At 41.2% G+C, this 20,956-nt stretch overlaps 1 protein-coding gene across 1 annotated transcript in view; it reads left to right on the top strand.

Annotated features, from left to right (window-relative positions):
* The window catches only part of ITGB8 (integrin subunit beta 8), a 147,469-nt gene extending 127,177 nt beyond the window's left edge, over positions 1-20,292 (top strand). Inside the window, exons 12-14 of the mRNA XM_073677835.1 lie at positions 4,038-4,141; positions 14,034-14,197; positions 14,628-20,292. Of these exons, the coding sequence (XP_073533936.1) occupies positions 4,038-4,141; positions 14,034-14,197; positions 14,628-14,750 (391 nt within the window). The 3' untranslated portion in view covers positions 14,751-20,292. The remainder of the gene's footprint in view (positions 1-4,037; positions 4,142-14,033; positions 14,198-14,627) is intronic.
* The last annotated feature ends 664 nt before the right edge of the window (positions 20,293-20,956 follow it).

Below are 20,956 nucleotides of genomic sequence, written 5' to 3'. Positions count from 1 at the left end.
AGAAGATAAGGTGAGCGCTATCATGAGGCCTGTGTCATACCAATAGTTTCACATCCTAAGACCATTCATGTGTGGAGGACCTTTCATTCATGGGATGGGCTCACTCACAATTTTTGCCTAAGAGCACTGCCAAGAACAAATAATTTCTCCTGTGTAGGAGTCCAGTGGGCAGTCCTATCTGGTAATTGACAAGAGGGAAGCTGCCAATCAATTAGGACCACCCACTGGACTACTAAGCTTAGGAAAAGAAAAATATCTACTGAAATACTAATGATGCTGAATCCCATAAACCTCAATCCCCTCCGTTGTTCCTGCTCTGGACCGTGCCACCTGTAGATCAGACGCCATGTTCAATGTGACAGGTTCCCTTTAAAGGCTGTAACTATTATGTTTTACTCTCTGAGTTAAACATTCTAGAAACATATCCTGTTTGCTTATAAACCAAGACGTGGCCGAGCTGCAAATCACCGTCTCCATCTGTTTATACAGCTACTCCCTTCAATTCAGCATGCAGAAAATGTTTTTGTAGTACTAAGGCAAAGCCTTCACGGTTCATGTCCTTTACAGAATATGAAACCGTTCTTCATAGCGTTCGGCTCCTACGCTGTTGTCTTAGTAAATACCGATACTCATTACACATCCGCAATTTACATAAGCACTATCTTCCCTAACAAAGGATTACTGAATTGACTTTCTTTGTTGCCTCCTTTTTCTTACATGGACAGGCGGGAGCAGAGATCTTGTGGGGAAGGCATTATAAGACGATAAATTACAGGAGGTGCGAGGAAGAACACGCATTGTTTAATAGCTGGGAGTAAAGGATGGACGGGAGAGTATAATGTTATGCAGTCTGGACTGGCCATTGGGGCATTTTATTGGGCTTGTTGTTTTTTAGACTCTGTGACCTGCCGTGAACCACATGTTGATGTTCCAGATCATTTGTGGCTTATGTGGTAACATGTGGTTGCATCTTTGTTATTATTTGGTACAATAATAGCTTTTTTGGGATATAAATGTATTAAGGCTGGCCTTCTGTACTTGCAATAAGTTTTTTCACTCTTATAACAAGGCCACATGGAACATAAGCGGTGAGAATTATGATTATTGGAAAAACAAAGAGAATTGTGGAGAGAAGGTCCATGACTACACTATGTTTATGTCACAGCATGGATGCAAAAATACTAACTTACTGTTGTAGTGGACCTTCATACTATCACATGGGCAAGGACATGGTGCCAGGAGGGTATGATCTATGTCTTCCAAATATTTCTCAAGTTACAGATCCCCACAGGGTAACCATGAGGTCAGTATGATGTGACCTCCATATACATATGGCACGCTGTGTGAATCTCACGCCATCTGTAACACAAGACTTGTAGCCTTCCCATTGGAGTATTTCTCTGATGTGAATTTAAAGGGAACCTGTCACATCATTTTGCCCTACTAAGCTGCTCCCATTGCCATATAGGTCATGTAATGTGCATCCCTAACATGTTTCTGTAAAGATAAATGTCCCAGTACATAATTAAAAAAATACTTTTAATATTTAGTCACTTTCTATGTAAATCCCTGGCTTCCAGTCACATGGGTGACGCTGGATAACTGCCGTGTCATTCTCCTCAGCCCAGTACACCAATCGCAGTTTTATTTAAAAAATATTTTTTATTATGCTTTGCTTATATAGCACCATCATATTCCGAAGCACTTTACAGACATTATCATCACTGTGCCCATTGGGGCTTACAATCTAAATTTCCTATCAGTATGTCTTTGTAGTGTGGGAGGAAACCGGAGAACCCGGAGGAAACCCATGTAAACAAGAGGAGAACACACAAACTCCTTACAGATGTTGTCTCTGGTGGGATTTGAACTCAGGACCCCAGCGCTGCAAAGCAGCAATGATAAGCATTGAGCCACTGTGCTGCCCAGTTTGCAGGTTGATTGATGGCCTGAACTTCCCCGATGTCACACCATTCTCTGCGGAATTCATGTGCCTGCGTACAGATAAACAGGTCCCCGGGCATGCGTATTCCAGCTGGGTGTACGTCCTCAGTTTAATTTTCGATCTGCTCATGATCAGAAGCTTCAATGCCCACTGGTGAGGAGCTGGTTGTTAGAGCTCAGGTGCAGGATTTCCTCGGAGAATGGCAGTCCAGGCCGTCAAACTGTGGTGGCATCACAACTGTGCGGAGGAGCTTGGCTTAGCCAATTTACAGCACCACTTACATGACTGGAAGCCAGGGATTTACTTAGAAGGTGGCTAAATATGAAAAGTGACATTTTTAGGAACGCGCATTACATGACCTGTACGGCAATGGGGGCAGTTTTGGAGGGAAAAATTATGTAGCAGGTTAATTTTAATGTATCAGGACCGTGAAACACAAACGTCTTAATTCACCCATTTGAAGAGTGATCAGATGAATTGCAAATGTAAATCAGCCATTTATCGGATCGTCAAGAACTTTAAGCAGTGGTTCAATTGCTGTGAAGAAAGGTTCAGAGTGCCCAAGAAAATACATCAAGTGCCAGGACCATCTTCTAAAGAAGATTTATCTATCTACGGGATCGGTTCAATACCAGTGCAGAGCTTGCTGAGAAATAGCAGCAGGCAGGAGTAAGTGCATTAGCATGCACAGTGAGGTGAAGTCTTTGGAGGACGGCCTGGTGTTAAAAAGGGTACCAAAACAGCCACTTCTCTTCACGAAAAACATCAAGGACAGATGGACTTTCTACAGGAAGTACAGGACTGCAGAGGACTGGGGTAAACTTATTTTCTTTGATGAAGTCTCTTTTAGACTACTTATGACATTTGGAAGAATTGATTGTCCAGAGAAGATAAGGTGAGCGCTATCATGAGTCCTGTGTCATACCAATAGTTTCACATCCTAAGACCATTCATGTGTGGAGGACCTTTCATTCATGGGATGGGCTCACTCAGAATTTTTGCCTAAGAATTTCCAGGAACAAATCATTTCTAAACATCTTTCAGGAGAAACTTCTCTCAACCATCCAATTTGGTGATGAACATTGCGTTTTTCCAGCATGATGGAGACTATGTCACAAAGCAAAAGTGATAGCTAAGTGACATACAAAATCACAGAAAGTGTGGTAAACTCCAAGCACTGATTAGGCAAGAAAAGGATGCCATCAGTCATGATTTGGCCCAGAATCTGATATCCAGCATGTTAGAGAGAATTGCAGAAGTCTTAAAATATATCAGAGTCAACACTGTACATATTGTGTTTTTGCATAAATGTGATGCATTAGTCAATAAAAGTTTAAATACTTATGAAATGTTGAGAATTGTACTTCAAGCACCACTCCAGCGTTTTTTTTTTTCAGCACTGGAGTGGCACTTTAAACGTAAGCCCCCTGCCCCCGGTCATATACTCTCCCTCTAGCATCTTCACCGTTCTTTAGGCACCGCTCCAGTCCTGCATCTTGTGACTGGCCGGAACTCAGAAGCTACGTCGCAAGCTCTCAATGCAAGTCTTTGAGAGCCAGAAAGAGGCCAGAAAGAGGCTCTCATAGACTTGTATTGAAAAGTGACCTCCTGTGCACTCCATGAAACACTGGAGCTGCTGGCAGGTCACAAACTGCAGGAGACGGACCGGAGTGGCGGCAAAAACAGGTGAGTATCAGACAAGGGGTAGGGCACTAGGATGTTCAGCACCACTCCAATGGTGAAATAAAAAAAAAATGCTGGAGTGGTGCTTTCCGTTAACATATAAACACCTGACTAAAAGAAGGAAAAAATGCTGAAGCAGAAAACTTTGTAAAAAACAAAATTTGTGTCTGTTTCAAAACACTTGGCCACGACTGGTTAATATGATGTTCACCTATCTCATGTTTAGTATTATGCTGCCAAAAAACTAGACTTACAATATATTTTAAGATCTTTGTGTACAATTTTTGCTTGCTTTTTTTTGCTTCTTATTGCCTGCTCCCACGCATTAAGTCATCCTATTCTGAATCGACAGATTTCAAAGCTCTTTAATAACTATGTGACTAATCTCCTCTGTTTATCCAATGCACAGGAACTGTGAGCACTCTCACGGCTCGCTGAACGGATCTGCCGATCCAAAGGATCCTTATAAGACCAAATGTAACACACTGGTGTACTATATCGATCAGACTTATGGTAAGAATAGTTTTGTATCAACTCATTCTTGTCCTAAAATAGAAGAATTTTAAAACCCACAATATTTTGCACATTTTGAGCCTTGATTCCTCGACACTGCCTGGAAATGTTAATATACGTCATTTTAAAGGGTTCTAAGTTTACAATACTACAGTAGTCATTTATAGATAGTGTGCTTTATGGTCAGCCGTATTGCTGATCGTGTGAACGAGCTTTACATTGATATTTAGAAGCGAGTGAGGGCAGTGTCAGACTGAAGAACATTGGGCCCACCAGAGGATTTGATTCTTAGGGCCCACCTTACTCCCCCACTCAAGAGCCCCATAACAGCTGCATGGTTTGCATTATGAACTCTCCTGAAGGAGAAGCCAGGGCCCACCAGAGGATTCTCCTGTTCTCTGGTGGGCCAGTCCAACCCTGAGTGTGGGTATGCCACAAGCTTCATAGAAAAGGCCTATTAGTTTACTTGAAAATGTGGGAACAATTTTAATTATGTCGCTAAATATTTAAAGTTACACATAGAAGCCAGCAGCTATTTTACCTCCATTGTCCTCAGGTGTTCTGGCTATGTTTAGGCATATCATACCCATGTGGTTTTGAGTCATCATCCACATCAATTCATAGATTGTGGCTGAATGTGTAAACATTTATATAGATGGTGATTCAGGTCCACATTCTATTCCTGTGCCAACACTAGCAGGGCCAGAGAAAAGGCAGAAAAAATGATCAGTAGAAGGGATATTCTCATAATGTGCGGTAATTAATTGTAAAGACAAGCAAGTTTGCAATTTACTTGTTATTAAAATTTCTATCTGTTCCCAAAACTGGAGGGATATTTAAGTTTTTGTTCACTGCCTGTTGGCTAAATTGCTGGCCACCGCTGCATTCTAGCACAGTGTGTACATGTTCTCACCAATAGAAGCGCTGCTCTGAAGCTGGCCTGATTAATGGAGCATGCAGTTAGCTCCCGATCCTGGCCAATTCCACACCTACTGCTTCTCTGATGCTGCAGAAGCAAAGCTTGTCAACTGTCAATCAAGCTGGGATGCAGGGGAGTGGTGTGCTCCTAAAGAGTCAGGATGGGAAAACCAGGTTTTTGCCACTTAATCTGAGAATAGAATAATGTAGAGACAGAGATCCCGATTCCAGTGATGTGTCATATACTAGGCTGCTTGCTGTAGGTTGGATAAAATTATCATTAGAGGACTAGTAAACCTGCTCCAATATAGTCCTCCATATTCTTGAGCTCTGTATAACCCCGTCCCCACCAGTGATTGGCAGCTTTCTGTGTACACTGTTGATAAGCAGAAATCTGCCAATCAGTGGTGTGGGCGGGGTTATACAGAGCTCAGCATTCAGAGAACTGCTAGATCTGCAGCAGATAAAACAAGGATTTTATCAAAACTGCAGCGAGCAGCTCAGTAACTGTTAACATGCTGGAATCAGGGTTTACATCATGCTGATCTCTGATGTGGTAGCTAAAACTTGCTGACAGATTCCCTTTAAAGGTGAAATCTCAATTTTGAAATGTTAGCATATCCACTGGAAATGACTTAAATATCTGATAAATATAAGCCAAACCTCTGGGACTCACACTTATGTAAACAGGCGTCAAGGGACCCCAGATTCGACTGGTGAGGTGATCCCCAGACTGACACTGTGTCCGAGAATTCACTTTCTTCACATAGGTCTCCAAAGTGGGATTCATATTTATCAAGAGATTTTGGGGTTATTCTGTGGATATATTATAAATATCTAAATTGGGAATACCCCTGCAACATACAATAAATGAAACGGACTTGGTTGTCCAGAGATGAGAAATGTATTGTCGAGAAAAGGGTTACATTTTCTCAAAGAAATTCAGCCAAATATATTGGTTAAGATTTCCGAGTTCTGGACATTAGTGATCTTATACATAAACATGCTGGGAATCAGTCAGAACATCTCTGACATTGCCCATGCCAAGGAAGAAAAGGAGCAGACTGTGTTTACCTCGTTTATATCAAGATAGTTGTGCAGCCCATGATTTTGTCTAGATGAATTCCAGACCCCTCATACACACTTCAAAGTTTTAGAAGGTCATCGCCAATGGCAAGGTCACACCGGCCGATAAACTGAAAGTCTAGTAATTTGTAGTCTTACAGCAGCACAATATGTCATTTTTTTCAAATATGTTAAGGTTATCGAAAGGTCTGGTAGTATCAGGCACAGACCGTTCCTCCTTCACTTTATTAACAACATTCAGTTGTGTTTTAGGAAGTCGGGGGAATTAGAAGAAGTCATTCTAATCGTACAAGTTGATGACTGATGACTTGCAGCCTTTGAGGATCTCTTAGAGAATAGTTCTAGTGGGAGTCATTAAGAACGATGACTCTGCCTAGTGAAAGGCCTGCCATGCGTATAGTATACGGCTGAGAAACCCTTCCTCACCAATATTAATTTTATTTCAACAATTATATTATGTATTTAGATATTGCAAAAGGAGTACAAGCATATGATGACTCATAAAATCAGCGAATACAGTAAAATAAAGAAAAAAAAACAGACAAAGATAGTAGATACAGTAGATGTTTGCTTGCACTCCAGAATGAGACGATACAGAACAATACACTGCAATACAAAAAAATTGCCTTGTATGTTGTGCAAGTGAACAAAAGATCGCTTGTTCAAGTCCTAATGGTGGGAAGAAAAACAAAAATACGTAAAAGTAAGTAAAAACATTTTCAAAAATAAAGAGAAACATTTAAACTTAGAAAAATGCCCATTTGTTAAATAAACAATAAAAAAGCATGATTGTTATTGTCACATTGTAGCTGTCCAAACTATTAAATTATTGCATTATTTCCCCCACACTGGCTCAAAAAAAAAGAAGCTGGTGGCAAATTGCTTTTTTGTTTTTGTTTTTTTTTGAGGGGGGGGGCTTCCCCAAAGAAGATTTTTTTTTCACTTCCCCAAAAAAGCAATTAAATGTGCAAAAGTAGTCAAAAAGTCAGATGTATCCCAATTGGTGTCAATAAAAACTACAGTTCTCTCGCTCTGCAAAAACAGCTCCATCTAATGAAGATCAACAAGATATAGCTGCTAAAATATGATAAAATGCACAAAAATGTATAATTATTTTTTACAATATATATACCATATTTTTCGGACTATAAGATGCATCGGACCATAAGACGCACCTAGGTTTTAGAGGAGGAAAATAGAAAAAAATTGAAGCAAAAAATGTGGTCATAACCCTGGCATATATGGCCCCCCATCCTGGTATATATGATTCCTATCCAGGTATATATGATCCCCATCCTTGTATACATGGCCCCCCATCCGGGTATACATGGCCCCCCAGACTCCATCCAGGTATACATGGCCTCCCTTCCTGGTATACATGGCCCCCCCCATCCTGGTATACATGGCCTCCCATTCTGGTATACATGGCCTCAATCCCTTCCCCATCCTGGTATACATGACCTCCATGCCATCCCCATCCTGGTACACATGACCTCCATCCCATCCTGGTATACATGGCCTCCATCCCATTCCCATCCTGGTATACATGGCACTTCATCCTGGTATATAGTGCCCTCATCACGCGGCACACATAAAAATCTAAAAAATAATACTCTCCTTCCTTCCACTCCCTCACAGCATTGCGCCCTGTTCTGATACCAGCAGCTAATTTCAGCGTGCAAGCAGCACATGATGTCACCTCCATGTGCCCCCACACGCTGAGGTCAGCTGCTGGAATATTCACTGCTCTCCACCAGGGTTGTGGAGTGGTAAGCCAAATATCCGACTCCAACTTCTCAATTTCCATGACATCGACTCCACGACTCCGACTCCCTCATACATGGCTCTTGTTTAAGTGATAAATTTACTGTAGCACAGATTCATCTCTGCTAAAAGTCTAGACCCTTAGATCAGGAATAGGACTGACATTTATAGGACATTTCTTAACTTTCCCAAATTCTTATGAAAATATATTCCCCACTAACTGCATTGAACTACTGTATCCAATTTATTATATATTTTAGGAGTTGGAGTCGGTCCATTTTATACCGACTCCTCCAAAATGGACACCGACTCCATGACTCCGACTCCACACCCTGCTCTCCACACCCTGAACTATGGGCGTGTGGAGCAGTAAATATTCATTCTCTTTATTAGCGGACACACTGTTATCCACAGCCACCGACTCCTGCAGCGGCTGGGTGATCACTTGTGCCCGCTATTAAAGAGAATGAATATTTACTGCTCTCCACTTCCACCTCTCTGTGCCAGCTTCAGTGCATAGAGGTGGACGGGACTATGGGCGTGGGGAACAGTGAATATTCATGCGCTTTAATAGCGGACACACTTGATCGCCGTGCAGCTGCAGGCGGCTGCGGTAAAGAGTGTGATTGCTATTAAAGAAAATTAATATTCACTGCTCCACACACCCATAGTCCCTCCCATCTCTCGCCAGATTCAGTGCATAGAGGTGGGAGGGAATATGAGTGTGGGGAGCAGTGAATATTAATTTTTTTTAACAGCGGGCACAGTGTTAGCTGCAGCCACCAGCTCCTGCCTCTGTGACCCTCTCTTCCGCCACTGCCGCTCCTGTCCTACAGCTACAACCACACTATAAGGCCTGTTTTACACGTCCTGATATTTCCGGAGATATCTGTCTGTGTGTTCTTGTGTGGCAACCATGTGCTGCATGTGTGCCACATCAGAATCACACTTACTGATGCTTGGGAATTCACGGTACAGTTTTCGCTCTTCCCAAGTGCTGGAAGCAAGTCTCATCATTTTCCTCTGCTTGCCCTGATATCAGCGCGAGCAAGTGAATGTTGAGAGTAGTATTCTGCCCCCGCTGTCTCCAACAAGTGTAAAAATATGAATAAAATAAGAAACCTATTATACTTACCTTTTACACCTAATTCCCTGAAGCCATTGTCCCCTGTAAATAAACCAAAAATAAAAAAGAACAATATCCCTCACCCGTCCGAATATGAAATAATCCCGTGTCCCATGCCATATTCCATCTGACCGACATTTCTTCATCACCGTGCATGGTGGCTTGAGGCGACCGCACACGCTGAGGAGCAGAGAATGACTCGCTGCAGTGAGCAGGCCCCTGAACTGCGCTGAACTCAGTGACACTTTTGAATAGGTCTAAGTGTGTATGTTTCTCCAGTTTGTGTGAAAACTGGCACCACACCTACAATGTGGAGGACGGCCTGGTGTTAAAAAGGGACATGTGAATGAGGCCTTAGGTACATCAGGACTCTAAGACGCACCCCCCACTTTCCTCCAAAATTCTGGAGGAAAAAAGTGCGTCTTATAGTCCGAAAAATACTCTATATATTTTTTATTTTATAAACGTATTAAAGGGAATTTGTCAGTAGGATCAACCCTGCTAGGTCATCTATATGGGCATGTAGGTCATAGAAAGTTGAATAAAATGATACTTTGACATCTGCGATACGATGTCTTATTCCAGAGAAATGCCCGTTATTCTTAATGAGATGAGAAGTTAAATGATGTAAATGAGATGTTAAGATCTTTGGGACGGACACAGATCTCCCTGAGAATCTGCCTCCAGAGCTTTATTTTAATTGAAAAGGGATTGTTAGCAGCGTGAGACATGTAATGACTGACAGTCTGCTCTCCTGACCTACATGTCTCACACTGGTAATTTTCCCTTTTCATTTAAATTAAGCCCAGGAGGCAGATTCTCAGGGAGATCTATCTCCGGCCCATAGATCTTAACAGCTCATTTACATATTAAGAAAAATGTGGATTTCTCTGGAGTAAGACATCTATCACAGATTTCAAGGTATCATTTTATTCAGCTTGCTATGACCTATATGTCCATATAGATAGCTTAGGAAGGTTGTTCCTACTGACAGATTCCCTTTAAAACTTTGTTATTGCTGTAAACACAATGACCTAGGGAATAATGTTCATTATTGCCGCACAGTAGTGATGAGCGAGTATGTTCTGTTAACCCTTTCGGAGAGCATGCTCGGGTGCACGCCGAGTATCTTCAGTGTGCTCGACCATTATGTTTCTGTTCGACAGCTTTACTACATGTGAGGAATGCCTAAGAAACAAGAATTCCTCACATGTATTAAAGCTGTCAAACTGTCGCAAATCATGTGCACAGCGTGACTCAAACATAACATGTTAATTACAAAACATGACTATTGTTTGATTTCCGCCTTAAAGAACATCTGTTACAAGTTATTATCGCTTGGTTCAGAAGAGTCAGTAAACTGAAAAAACTTTCCCATTTGAATTAAATATGGAACAGTAATAAAGGAATGGGACATATATTTAAGAAAACAAGCGCAAAGGAAAAGTGCAGTATTCACTCTAATCATTTATATTCAGTTTCTAACTTACCCTGCTAAATGAACAGCTGGAATATGACATCCACATTTACTTACCAGTTCTTTATGAATAAGGCACATTTGTCAGTAAATTATATTCTCAACTAGACAGCTATGGCCTTGTTGTTTTCATAATTATCAGATTATCCTTCAAGTTCATTCAAGGTCATTTTAACTTTTACTGAGAACTAAGCACAAAAATCTGTGTGTCTGTGCTAGATGTGCACATTGATTCTGTAGTCATTTTATGGGTTCAGGAACTTATCCATATGGTGTGAAGAAGACCTAATATGGCTTTCGTAGTGGTTTATTATGCTGCCATATGTCACCAATATCATATGACGTTTTTTGCTTCTTATTTGGACTCTATATACAGGTGCATCTCACTAAATTAGAATATCATCAAAAAGTTAATTTATTTCAGTTCTTCAATACAAAAAGTGAAACTCATATATTATATAGAGTCATTAAAAACTGAGTGATCTATTTCAAGTGTTTATTTCGGCTAATGTTGATGATTATGGCTTACAGCCAATGAAAACACAAAAGTCATTAACTCAGTAAATTAGGGTAATTAACAAAAAACACCTGCAAAGGCTTTGTAAGAGTTTGAAAAGGTCCCTTAGTCTGTTTCAGTAGTCTCCACAATCATGGGGAAGACTGCTGACTTGACAGATGTCCAGAAGGCAGTCATTGACACACTCTACAACAGGGGTCCTCAAACTTTTTAAACACGGGGCCAGTTCACTGTCCCTCAGACCATTGGAGGGCCGGAATATAGTTTTTTTTTTTTAAACTATGAACAAATTCCTATGCACACTGCACATATCTTATTTTGACGTAAAAAAAACAATACAGGAACAAATACAATATTTAAAATAAAGAACAAGTAAAGTTAGATAAACCGGTATTTCAATAGGCAGGTAAATGTCCCCAATAGGCAGGTAAATGCCCCCAATACGCAGCATAGGTCCCCAATAGGCAGGTAAATGTCCCCAATAGGCAGGTAAATGTCCCCAATAGGCAGCATAGGTCCTCAATGGGCAGGTAAATGTCCCCAATAGGCAGTATAGGTCCTCAATAGGCAGGTAAATGTCCCCAATAGGCAGTATAGGTCCTCAATAGGCAGGCTATTTCTCCCTTATAATGCCCCATGCAGGCTGTTCCCCCCTTATAATGCCCCATGCAGTATGTCACCCCCCATATAATGCCCCATGCAGGATGTCCCTTTCTCCCACCATATAATGCCCCATGCAAGATATCACTCCCCTGTCTTTATAATGCCCCATGAAGGATGTCACCCCCCCATATAATGTCCCATGCAGGATGTCACTCCCCTGTCATTATAATGCCCCATTCAGGATGTCACCCCCCCATATAATGTGCCACGCAGGATGTCACTCCCCTGTCGTTATAATGCCCCCTTCAGGATGTCACCCCCCCATATAATACCCCATGCAGCATGTCACTCCCCCATATAATGCCCCATGCAGGATGTCACCCCCCCATATAATGCGCCACGCAGGATATCACTCCCCTGTTGTTATAATGCCCCTTTCAGGATGTCACCCCCCATATAATGCCCCATGCAGCATGTCACCCCCCCATATAATGCCCCATGCAGGATATCACTCCCCTGTCGTTATAATGCCCCATTCAGGATGTCACCCCCCCCCCATATAATGCCCCATGCAGCATGTCACCCCCCCATATAATGCCCCATGCAGGATGTCACCCCTAATATTACACCCCATGCCTCCATACTTTTAAAAAAAAAAATGCAATACTCACCTCCCTCCTCCTCACCTGCTGCAGCTGCTCGGGTCCGGACTCCAGCGTCGCCGGCCTCATCCCGCTCTGCGCTGCCTGTGATGGCTCAGGGGAGGGCGCGGTGTAAAGACGTCACCACACCCTCTGACCTGAGACGTCACAGGGAGCGCGCACCAGGAAGACAGCGGATCTGCGGAGGCACGGGGAGAGGCAAGTATCTGGCTGCCGGGGCCCTGAGTGAGCGGGGGGGAAGGGCGGGCGCTGGCACCACTCTCCTCTGCCCACAGCTCGGCGGGCCGGATAAAAATCCTCCGCGGGCCGCATGTGGCCCGCGGGCCGTAGTTTGAGGACCCCTGCTCTACAAGGTCACAGAGTTCCAATTTTCATTTGGAAATGAAGGTCCCAGAGTCTGGAGGAAGAGTGGAGAGGCCACAATCCAAGCTGCTTGAGGTCTAGTGTGAAGTTTCCATAATCAGTGATGGTTTGGGGAGCCATGTCATCTGCTGGTGTAAGTCCACTGTGTTTTATCAAGACCAAAGTCAACGCAGCCGTCTATCAGGAAATTTTAGAGCACTTCATGCTTCCCTCTGCCGACAAGCTTTTTGGAGATGGAAATTTCATTCTCCAGCAGGACTTGGTACCTGTCCACACTGCCAAAAGTACCAATACCTGGTTTAAAAACAACAGTATCACTGTGCTTGATTGGCCAGCAAACTCGCCTGACCTTAACCCCATAGAGAATCTATGGGGTATTGTCAAGAGGAAGATGAGAGACACCAGACCCAACAATGCCGACGAGCTGAAGGCTGCAATCAAAGCAACCTGGGCTTCCATAACACCTCAGCAGTGCCACAGGCTGATCGCCTCCATGCCACACCGCATTGATGTAGTAATTGATGCAAAAGGAGCCCCGACCAAGTATTGAGGGCATTTACTGAACATACATTTCAGATTTTTAAATCATTTTTCAAGCTGATGTTATAAAGTATTCTAATTTACTGAGATAATGACTTTTGTGTTTTCATTGGCTGTAAGCCATAACCATCAACATTAACAGAAATAAACACTTGAAATAGATCACTCTGTTTGTAATGACTCTTTATCTTCCAAAGTAGCATGGTTGCAAATTATATACTGTATATATACTGGGTTAGGATGCTGAAAGCCCACAATTACTCTCTCCATCAATGACATGATGACAATGTGACCCTCACAAAAAGACGTTCCTTGTCATATCATGTAATCTTACCTTGTTGGAATCATAATATTTGTATAATAAGAGTTATACTTAATATGAACAGCCTTTTATTCCTTAATACTGCAATTGTATGATTAATATACACTGATGTCTCCCTACCACTCCCTCAAATAATCTGTCCTCATACTGAGGTCAGGACATACATGTTCTGTCTGATCATGTCATTGATGGAGACAGTCATTGTGGGCTTTCAGCATCCTTACCCAGTATATGAAAGTAAGTCAAAGAACCATAGAATGAAGGGACTTCCAGGGTCATCGTGTCCAACCCCCTGCTCAATGCAGGATTCACTAAACCATCTCAGACAGATGTCTGTTCAGCCTCTGTTTGAAGACTTCCATTGAAGGAGAACTTGCCACCTGTCTTGGCCGCCTGTTCCACTCATTGATCACCCTCACTGTCAAAAAGTTATTTTCTAATATCTAATCTGTATTTTCTCCCTTTCAGTTTCATTCCATAGCGTCATTACCTATCATTTACTTTCTCTTTTCAGAATGCTTCTCAGACCCTTGGATCCTGAAGATATTTTTCATCATCTTTACAGCAACCTTCCTTATTGGGTTTCTTTCTATACTTATAATCAGAGTTAGTTTCTTACAATGCAGTAACAACAGGAGGAACTCTTCATCTGACTACAGGGTGCCAACATCAATGAAGGTAAGATGCCCCAACAACTGGAATCTCTCCCTGCTAGTCTCCATAAGATCTCACTTTTTACGTACATGATCTGTTTGTTTCACGGATAGAATACATAACCATTATAGTCCATGTGGTTGTTCACATGTCTGTTTTTGCGGACCGAGTGTCCTCAAAAAAAAAATGGAGGCGTGTTAGTTTTTGATTGAGTCACGGAGTAAGGTTGCCCATTCAAGTCAATGGGACCATCACAAAACAGAGAGCCCACTGTAGTCATCCAAGTGTCACCGTGTTTGATTTTCTGTGTTTAATGGGTAGGAGAGACATGGACGTTTTTCTTTCCAGTTCAATTTTGCATACAAGAATGTACAATGCTGCTCTGGTGGTAAAAACGGACACATTGACCAAAAATAGGTGAAGGCTGTCTCATATTAAATTTTTTTCTCAACAGGATAAAAATGGCCTGCACAATGTGTACTCAAGGACCGTGACGTATACTCGGGAAAAACCAGAGGACATTAATATCAACATTGGGAGGCTGGCAGCACACGAAGCATTCAAGCGCAAGTTTTAAGTGCATTAGGTGACGCACATCACTCTGGCGTTTGCATCCAGTGACTTTTATGCTTTTTTCTAGACATTTTTTAGAATGATATTAATGCCATATAAATGGGCCGGGCCTGTTTATTCCGCATGTGCCAACACAGAAACCATCGGAACGGATGCCCTAGTTTACCTAGAAAAAGACTAATCATAAGAAGAGAGTGACGTTCTACAAGTGATGGCATGAAGTGACTCCTTTTTACTACATGATTTTTGTCTCATCTTCTATAGATTTGGGAACTGACATAACTACAGAGAGTTGTTACTAGCTGCTCTACTAGATCCATGTGCATTACTACTGTACGGTACAAGGTTTGAATCTAGCACTTTATTCTTTTTATTACCTTTTGTATGTTTTTTACGAAGCACTGATTACACTTTAGCTAGATTGTATGTGCACTCCACAGAGAGGGTTATAACCTCGTCACAATACAGATGCATTGAGATGAGTTTGTCATTGGACTCTAAGCTTTGTAATATTGTTGATGCACAAAAAAAGTTCAATGACACAATCAGTTCTGCTACATCTGTGGACATGGAAAAAACAACTTTCGAGTGCTTAAACTGCTACAAGGGAAACATTTAGGTGGCTTTCATTCATTCAGTTGTGAAGTACTGTAATAGTTTTTAGGTGCAAAAATAGGCCTTTATTGAATTTACTAATAATATGCACATTTTGTGTGTTAATGGTCTAAAAAACGATGATGTAAAATAAAGATAAAGTTGGGGTATAGTTATCCAAAATGACAGCGTTTAATAAAAAAATTAGAACCTAAAAGAGACTAAAAGATGTAGATTTAAGTTAAATGTTGTCCTAGGGTACAAAAAACTGCTCTAATACATTTGATATAACTTTACTTCCATCTTTAAAGTGACTCTTTAAAGTGACCATAAAAGTAACAACTTTTTGTATTATATGGCAGTTTTAGAGGCAACCTGCCATGTCCAGAAGGCTATATACCTGCATGTATAGGGGTAATCTGATGGTAAATGGTGTTTAAATCCCATGTAGCCAGCTTACTGGAGCAGCAGCTACAGGTAGAAAATGAAGTTTTATTCTCCCTGCAGCTGCTCGCTTCCAGTCAATGTCCCATGGAGGGAACAGTTACAGTTTGACAGCCTAATCTGCAGCATATATACCATACATGTGCTGCATGTGTGTGCAGAGCAGCTATTTACCTGCAGATTACCCTAAATCATCAGGAAAACCGGTTCCCTTTAAAAGGTTCTCATGATTTGCCTTCAGGAGCGCACTGTTTCCCTGCCTCCCAGCTTTCTGCTTGTCTGTGAGGGGAGGGGGGAATATGACCCTGATAATTGACCATCATACCAGCAACATGGCTTCGTCGTTGGTCCAAACTGCATGCTTCAGCCCGCTTCAGAGCAGCCCTTGCAAGTTCTATAGCAAAGAGCTTGCATGAGCTGCACTCCTTGCCAGGAAACAAGCCGTTTCCGATAGAGGTGGCCGGCAACCTAGGCAATGAGAATAAGTTGTAGAATTAAAAATCCCTCCCTTCTTTGGAACTGAGGATTTTTAAAAGCAGGCTAATTGCAAAATTGCTTGTTTTTACTAGCACTTTGCAATTTTACTTATTTTTGATGATGAGAAAACCCCTTCAATTATCACAGGTCTACAAAAATTTTTTTTTTTTTAGTTGACAAGGTTTTTTGAATGGATTTAGGGTATTTTGAGGGTGCTGAATTAAAAAATCCATTGCTTTTGCTGAATTGGTTCTAGTTTTTGAGATAATTCATCCATGAAAATAATGCATTCCCCCAATGCCACATGTGTGTGATAACAAATGCAACAGCTTTTGGTCTTTTGACTCTTTAACAGTGTCTTAGGTAATGAAATATCCCATTAGTTATTGTGCCTCAATTTGGAGGCCTACAGTGCTATAAAAGCCACTTTTTGAAGCCAAAATTCTACTGTAATTAATTAACAATTAAATATCTCAAAAACTAGAGCCAATCCGGCAAAGCCAAAGTCGTATTCTTAATCAGTACCATAAACTTAATATAAAACTGTTCAGGCATTGTTGGCACCAAAATCACTGTATACCAGTGTTATCAATAACGAGGATATTACAATAATTCTGTACATTGGTTTTGGATTTACAGAAGACATGCAATTGTGGATTGAAATGTCCATATTATTACATATATTAAAGTAATGTCTACACTTTGACACTAATTTATTATTTTCTTTTTTTTTTAAATTTATTAGGGGGTTTGTGTTGATAAACTTCTTACTATATTTTTATACCAAATTAAGCGTTTTTTTCTGCCGCAGAGCTCCAAATCCTCTGCACATAACATTTTGTCTGCCTATTGTCACTACAAGTGTATTCTGTATATACAGTGATCTCATGATAGAACATTATGCAGCAAGTGTTCTAGCTTATGTTATGCTGTGCCTCTTTTGATGTACCTTTCATCTGTTGCTCCTCCTAGAAATTTATGAATACATTTTCAACAAGGTGTTACCAGATGGTGGTGTGTCCCTGCACAGTCTTTCACTATCCAATCATAGCTCACAGTATCAGACTGGGAAGAATTACACCCTTTTTAAAAGGGGAATGGTAACACCCAGCTGTCTATGCATTAAACATTTTTCAGAAGGAACAACAAAGGAACTGCACTCTTATGAGAAATGATGCTTCAGGATTGTAATTTTATGGGAAATACGATATATGCTAGAACAGACATGACAGGTCCTCTTTCATGGGTGGACATCTTCGTAAATATTAACATACTGGTGGCCTTATAACTAATCTTGGAAATGTAAATCCAGCAGAATTTGCGTCTCTAAAAATGATCATTGTTGCATTACGAAACATACCTTGTACTAATGTGATTGTGTTACATGACTTGTATGCTTGGATTTCACTATTGCCATACTACCATGAGCCCGGTGAGATGATATACATACATGCCTTTATTATTGTAGCTATGTGTGATAACAGATATCAGTTACAGGTTGTTATGTAATGTTTTATTGTGCCAGGGCATTAATGCCTGTTATGTAGGTAGAGTGGAAAGAAAACAAATGCTTGGTGTAATATTGTTACTCCAACCAAAGTTCCAGCGATACGGTCCTGACCCTGGTGCAGAGGTAGACCGGTGATAAGGTTCTATCTTAGCCCTGTGCCCTGGCCACCAAATGCCTTGTCTCCTATGTCTTTTTCCTCCCTTAAAGAAGTTGTCCACTACTTGGACAATTCCTTGTCATACCCCAAGCTTGGCCCCGATAAAATAAAAAAGCTTATACTCACCTCCTGTGCCAGCGCCATTCCAGCGGTGTCGGAACTCGCTCTCCCTGGGGCTCCCATGCTGCTGTTGTGACACGTGGTGCCCAGCGCCCAATCAGCGCTGGCGTCACTGTTCCCTCCTTCGTACGAATTGAGCATGAAGAGGAAGTCAGAGATCTGCCGCAGCCTGGACTTCCTCTTCATGTTCAGTTCGACAGAAGGCGGAGACGGTGATGCCGGCGCTGACTGGGCGCCTGGCTTACGTGTCCCAACACGGCACGAGAAACCCGGGGAGAGCGAGTGCCGACACCGTGGGCACTGCGCCAGCATGGGAGGGGAGTATGAGTTTTGTTTTTTATTATTGGGGCAAAGCGTGGGTGATGACAAGCGGTTGTCCTAATAGTAGACAACCCCTTTAAGACTCTGATGCTCTTAAGTTTAGTCTGATTCTGATGTGCCTTTTCTTTTTTTTTAAAGAAAGGAAAATAGGAGCAATCATACTTTTTTGGAGCCCCTGTATATATGTGGACCTGGAGATAAATGTGGATCATAACCCTAGGGAAAGACTGGTGTACCCCAATGTAGCACACATAGGCCCCGATCCACTTTGTCGGAGCTGGGTGAGAAAACACCAAAAGTGTCACAATTTTTGCCCAGCCTCGTGTTGTGCAAAAATTTGCGACTTTTCAAAAAAATATTTACCCCAATTTTCTGGCATAAAAGCTTTGATGAATCGGGGCCAAAGTGTATATTTAATATTAGCAGGAGCGGGGGTGGTTTAACGTTTTCTACATTTGTACATCTGTGTATGATTTTTAGGGTTTGTTAAAAGAGCAACTTTTATTATTACATCACCATAACTTACGGTTTAATGGATTCTGAAGAAGACACAATTTGTTGGCTCGCTCGCATCTTTTAGTACTTAAAGAATATGTACCCTTCATTGAAACATATCTGAAAGGTGTTGTCTGACAATTACAACTTGAAATGTGTCCCACTGCTACACCCATGAGAACGGGGACCCCAATTCTATGACTAGAACGGTGGTGAAGCATGTGCATTCCCACAGTGTTCAGAGTCTATGGGACTGAAAAAGCTAATGAGGCCAAGCCCTGTTCAGCTATTTCTATATTCCCATTGACTATGGCAGTGAGACCACCACTCTATTCAGTTAGGGGACCATTGTTCCCATTAGTAATGGCTTCAACACTGGGAATCCCAGCAATCAAAGATCTAGCACTTATCCTGTGGATAGAGAATAAGATGTAATTATGGGACAACCCCTTTAAGAAAGTTTTGATGAGAAAGAATGAAAAGAAAAAGACAACCAAAAAGTTAATAGTTTTGTAAAGACAGGATTTCCAAACCATTTATTGAATTAGGAGACAGTCTGGGAAATGCAATGAAACAAACATTCAAGACTGATGTGACAGGGTCACTAAAAAGACTCTTATTATCTCTGCATATTTGTATTTTAATGAAAATATGGAACCAATGATTTGCATACTAGTTCATTTAATGTTACTTAGCAACTTAATGACTTTTTATCTAAGCCAAATGGTATTTTTATTGCACAATATTCCAAGAAATTAACCAAAAACAGACTTGTTATATTGTTTGATTGAGTTGGTTATTTATGTCTATATGGGTTAAATGTATTATACTCAGGGAAAATACATGTGGAAACAAATTGTGACTTCCTCAGAGTACGTTACATTTCCTGATGTCATTCTGATAAGTTGTTTCTATTTCTGCAACTTAAAAAATATGTGAAATTAAGCACTTAAAGTAGTTGTTCAGCGAGTGAATTTTTTTTTAGATGAATTTTCTCACCAGTAACCCAATATGTAAAATTCAGCTAGTATGACCTTATTTAGTAGTTGTTATCATGTGATGTCATGGTGATCTCCTTGGAATTATATGGCTTTATGTTCTCAGATGGGTTTACTATCTCAGTCACCAAAGGTTCCTGTTTGAAATTGCATATATAGTTTTTTGCAGGGGGACACAGAAACTCCTATGACAGTCACTGATGATGATTGCACATCTCCTGTTGACAGCTCAGTTGCATTGACTGTGTATCTAAGGTCTAGTATCTTATTTATGTTGATATAGAGGAAGGGATAATAATAGTTACCACAGAAGGGAGAGATGGTACTGGTTCTAGCTGCTCATGTTATGCTGTAAAGATGCATCATGGAAATTACTGCAGAAGATAGTTTAATAAAATTCAGAGTGAAATCTGGGAATCAAGATGATTTATGAAGAGAAGAAAGAGGAGGCTGAACTGCAGGGAAGTGAGTGCTCTATGTATAAAAGACGAATGCAGTGTTGAAATAAAAAGCTAGACTGCTTCATTGAAGGGAATCTGTCAGCAGGTTTTTGATATGAAATCTGAGAGCAGTATGGGGTAGGGGCTGAGAGCCTGATTCCAATAATGTGTCACTTACTAGGCTATGTATGCTGTTTCAATAAAATCAGTGTTTTATCAGCAAGAGATTATCACTACATGGCTAGGTGTCTTCGGCCTCCTAGTCCTCCTGATATGTTTAACCCTGCCCCCACCACTGACTCGCAGCTTTCTGTCAATGCACAGTGTACACAGGAAGCTGACAATCAGTGGTGTGGATGGGATTATACAGAGTTCAGAATTTTGAGCATTACTAGATCTGTAGCAGAGGAAAACAGTGATTTGATCAAAATGACAGCACACAGCTCAACAAGTTACACATTGCTAGAAATAGGGTCTCAGCCCCTACATCATGCTGTTCTCAGATTACAAAAACCTGCTTATAGATTCCCTTTAAGAGTAGACTATACTTACTGAGAACACAACAGATAAATATCCCAAAAATCTATGTTTACTACCCAATGATTCATAAGTTTTCTATTTCGAGCAGCCTAAATAATGACACGTGCATTGTAT

The sequence above is a fragment of the Phyllobates terribilis genome, unplaced genomic scaffold (assembly GCF_046119375.1).
Source record: "Phyllobates terribilis strain yellow unplaced genomic scaffold, ASM4611937v1 Scaffold_4__5_contigs__length_816908805, whole genome shotgun sequence".
Lineage (NCBI taxonomy): Eukaryota > Metazoa > Chordata > Amphibia > Anura > Dendrobatidae > Phyllobates > Phyllobates terribilis.
The sequence above is the reverse complement of the archived record's forward strand: the minus strand, read 5'-3'. Positions and strand labels throughout refer to the sequence as shown.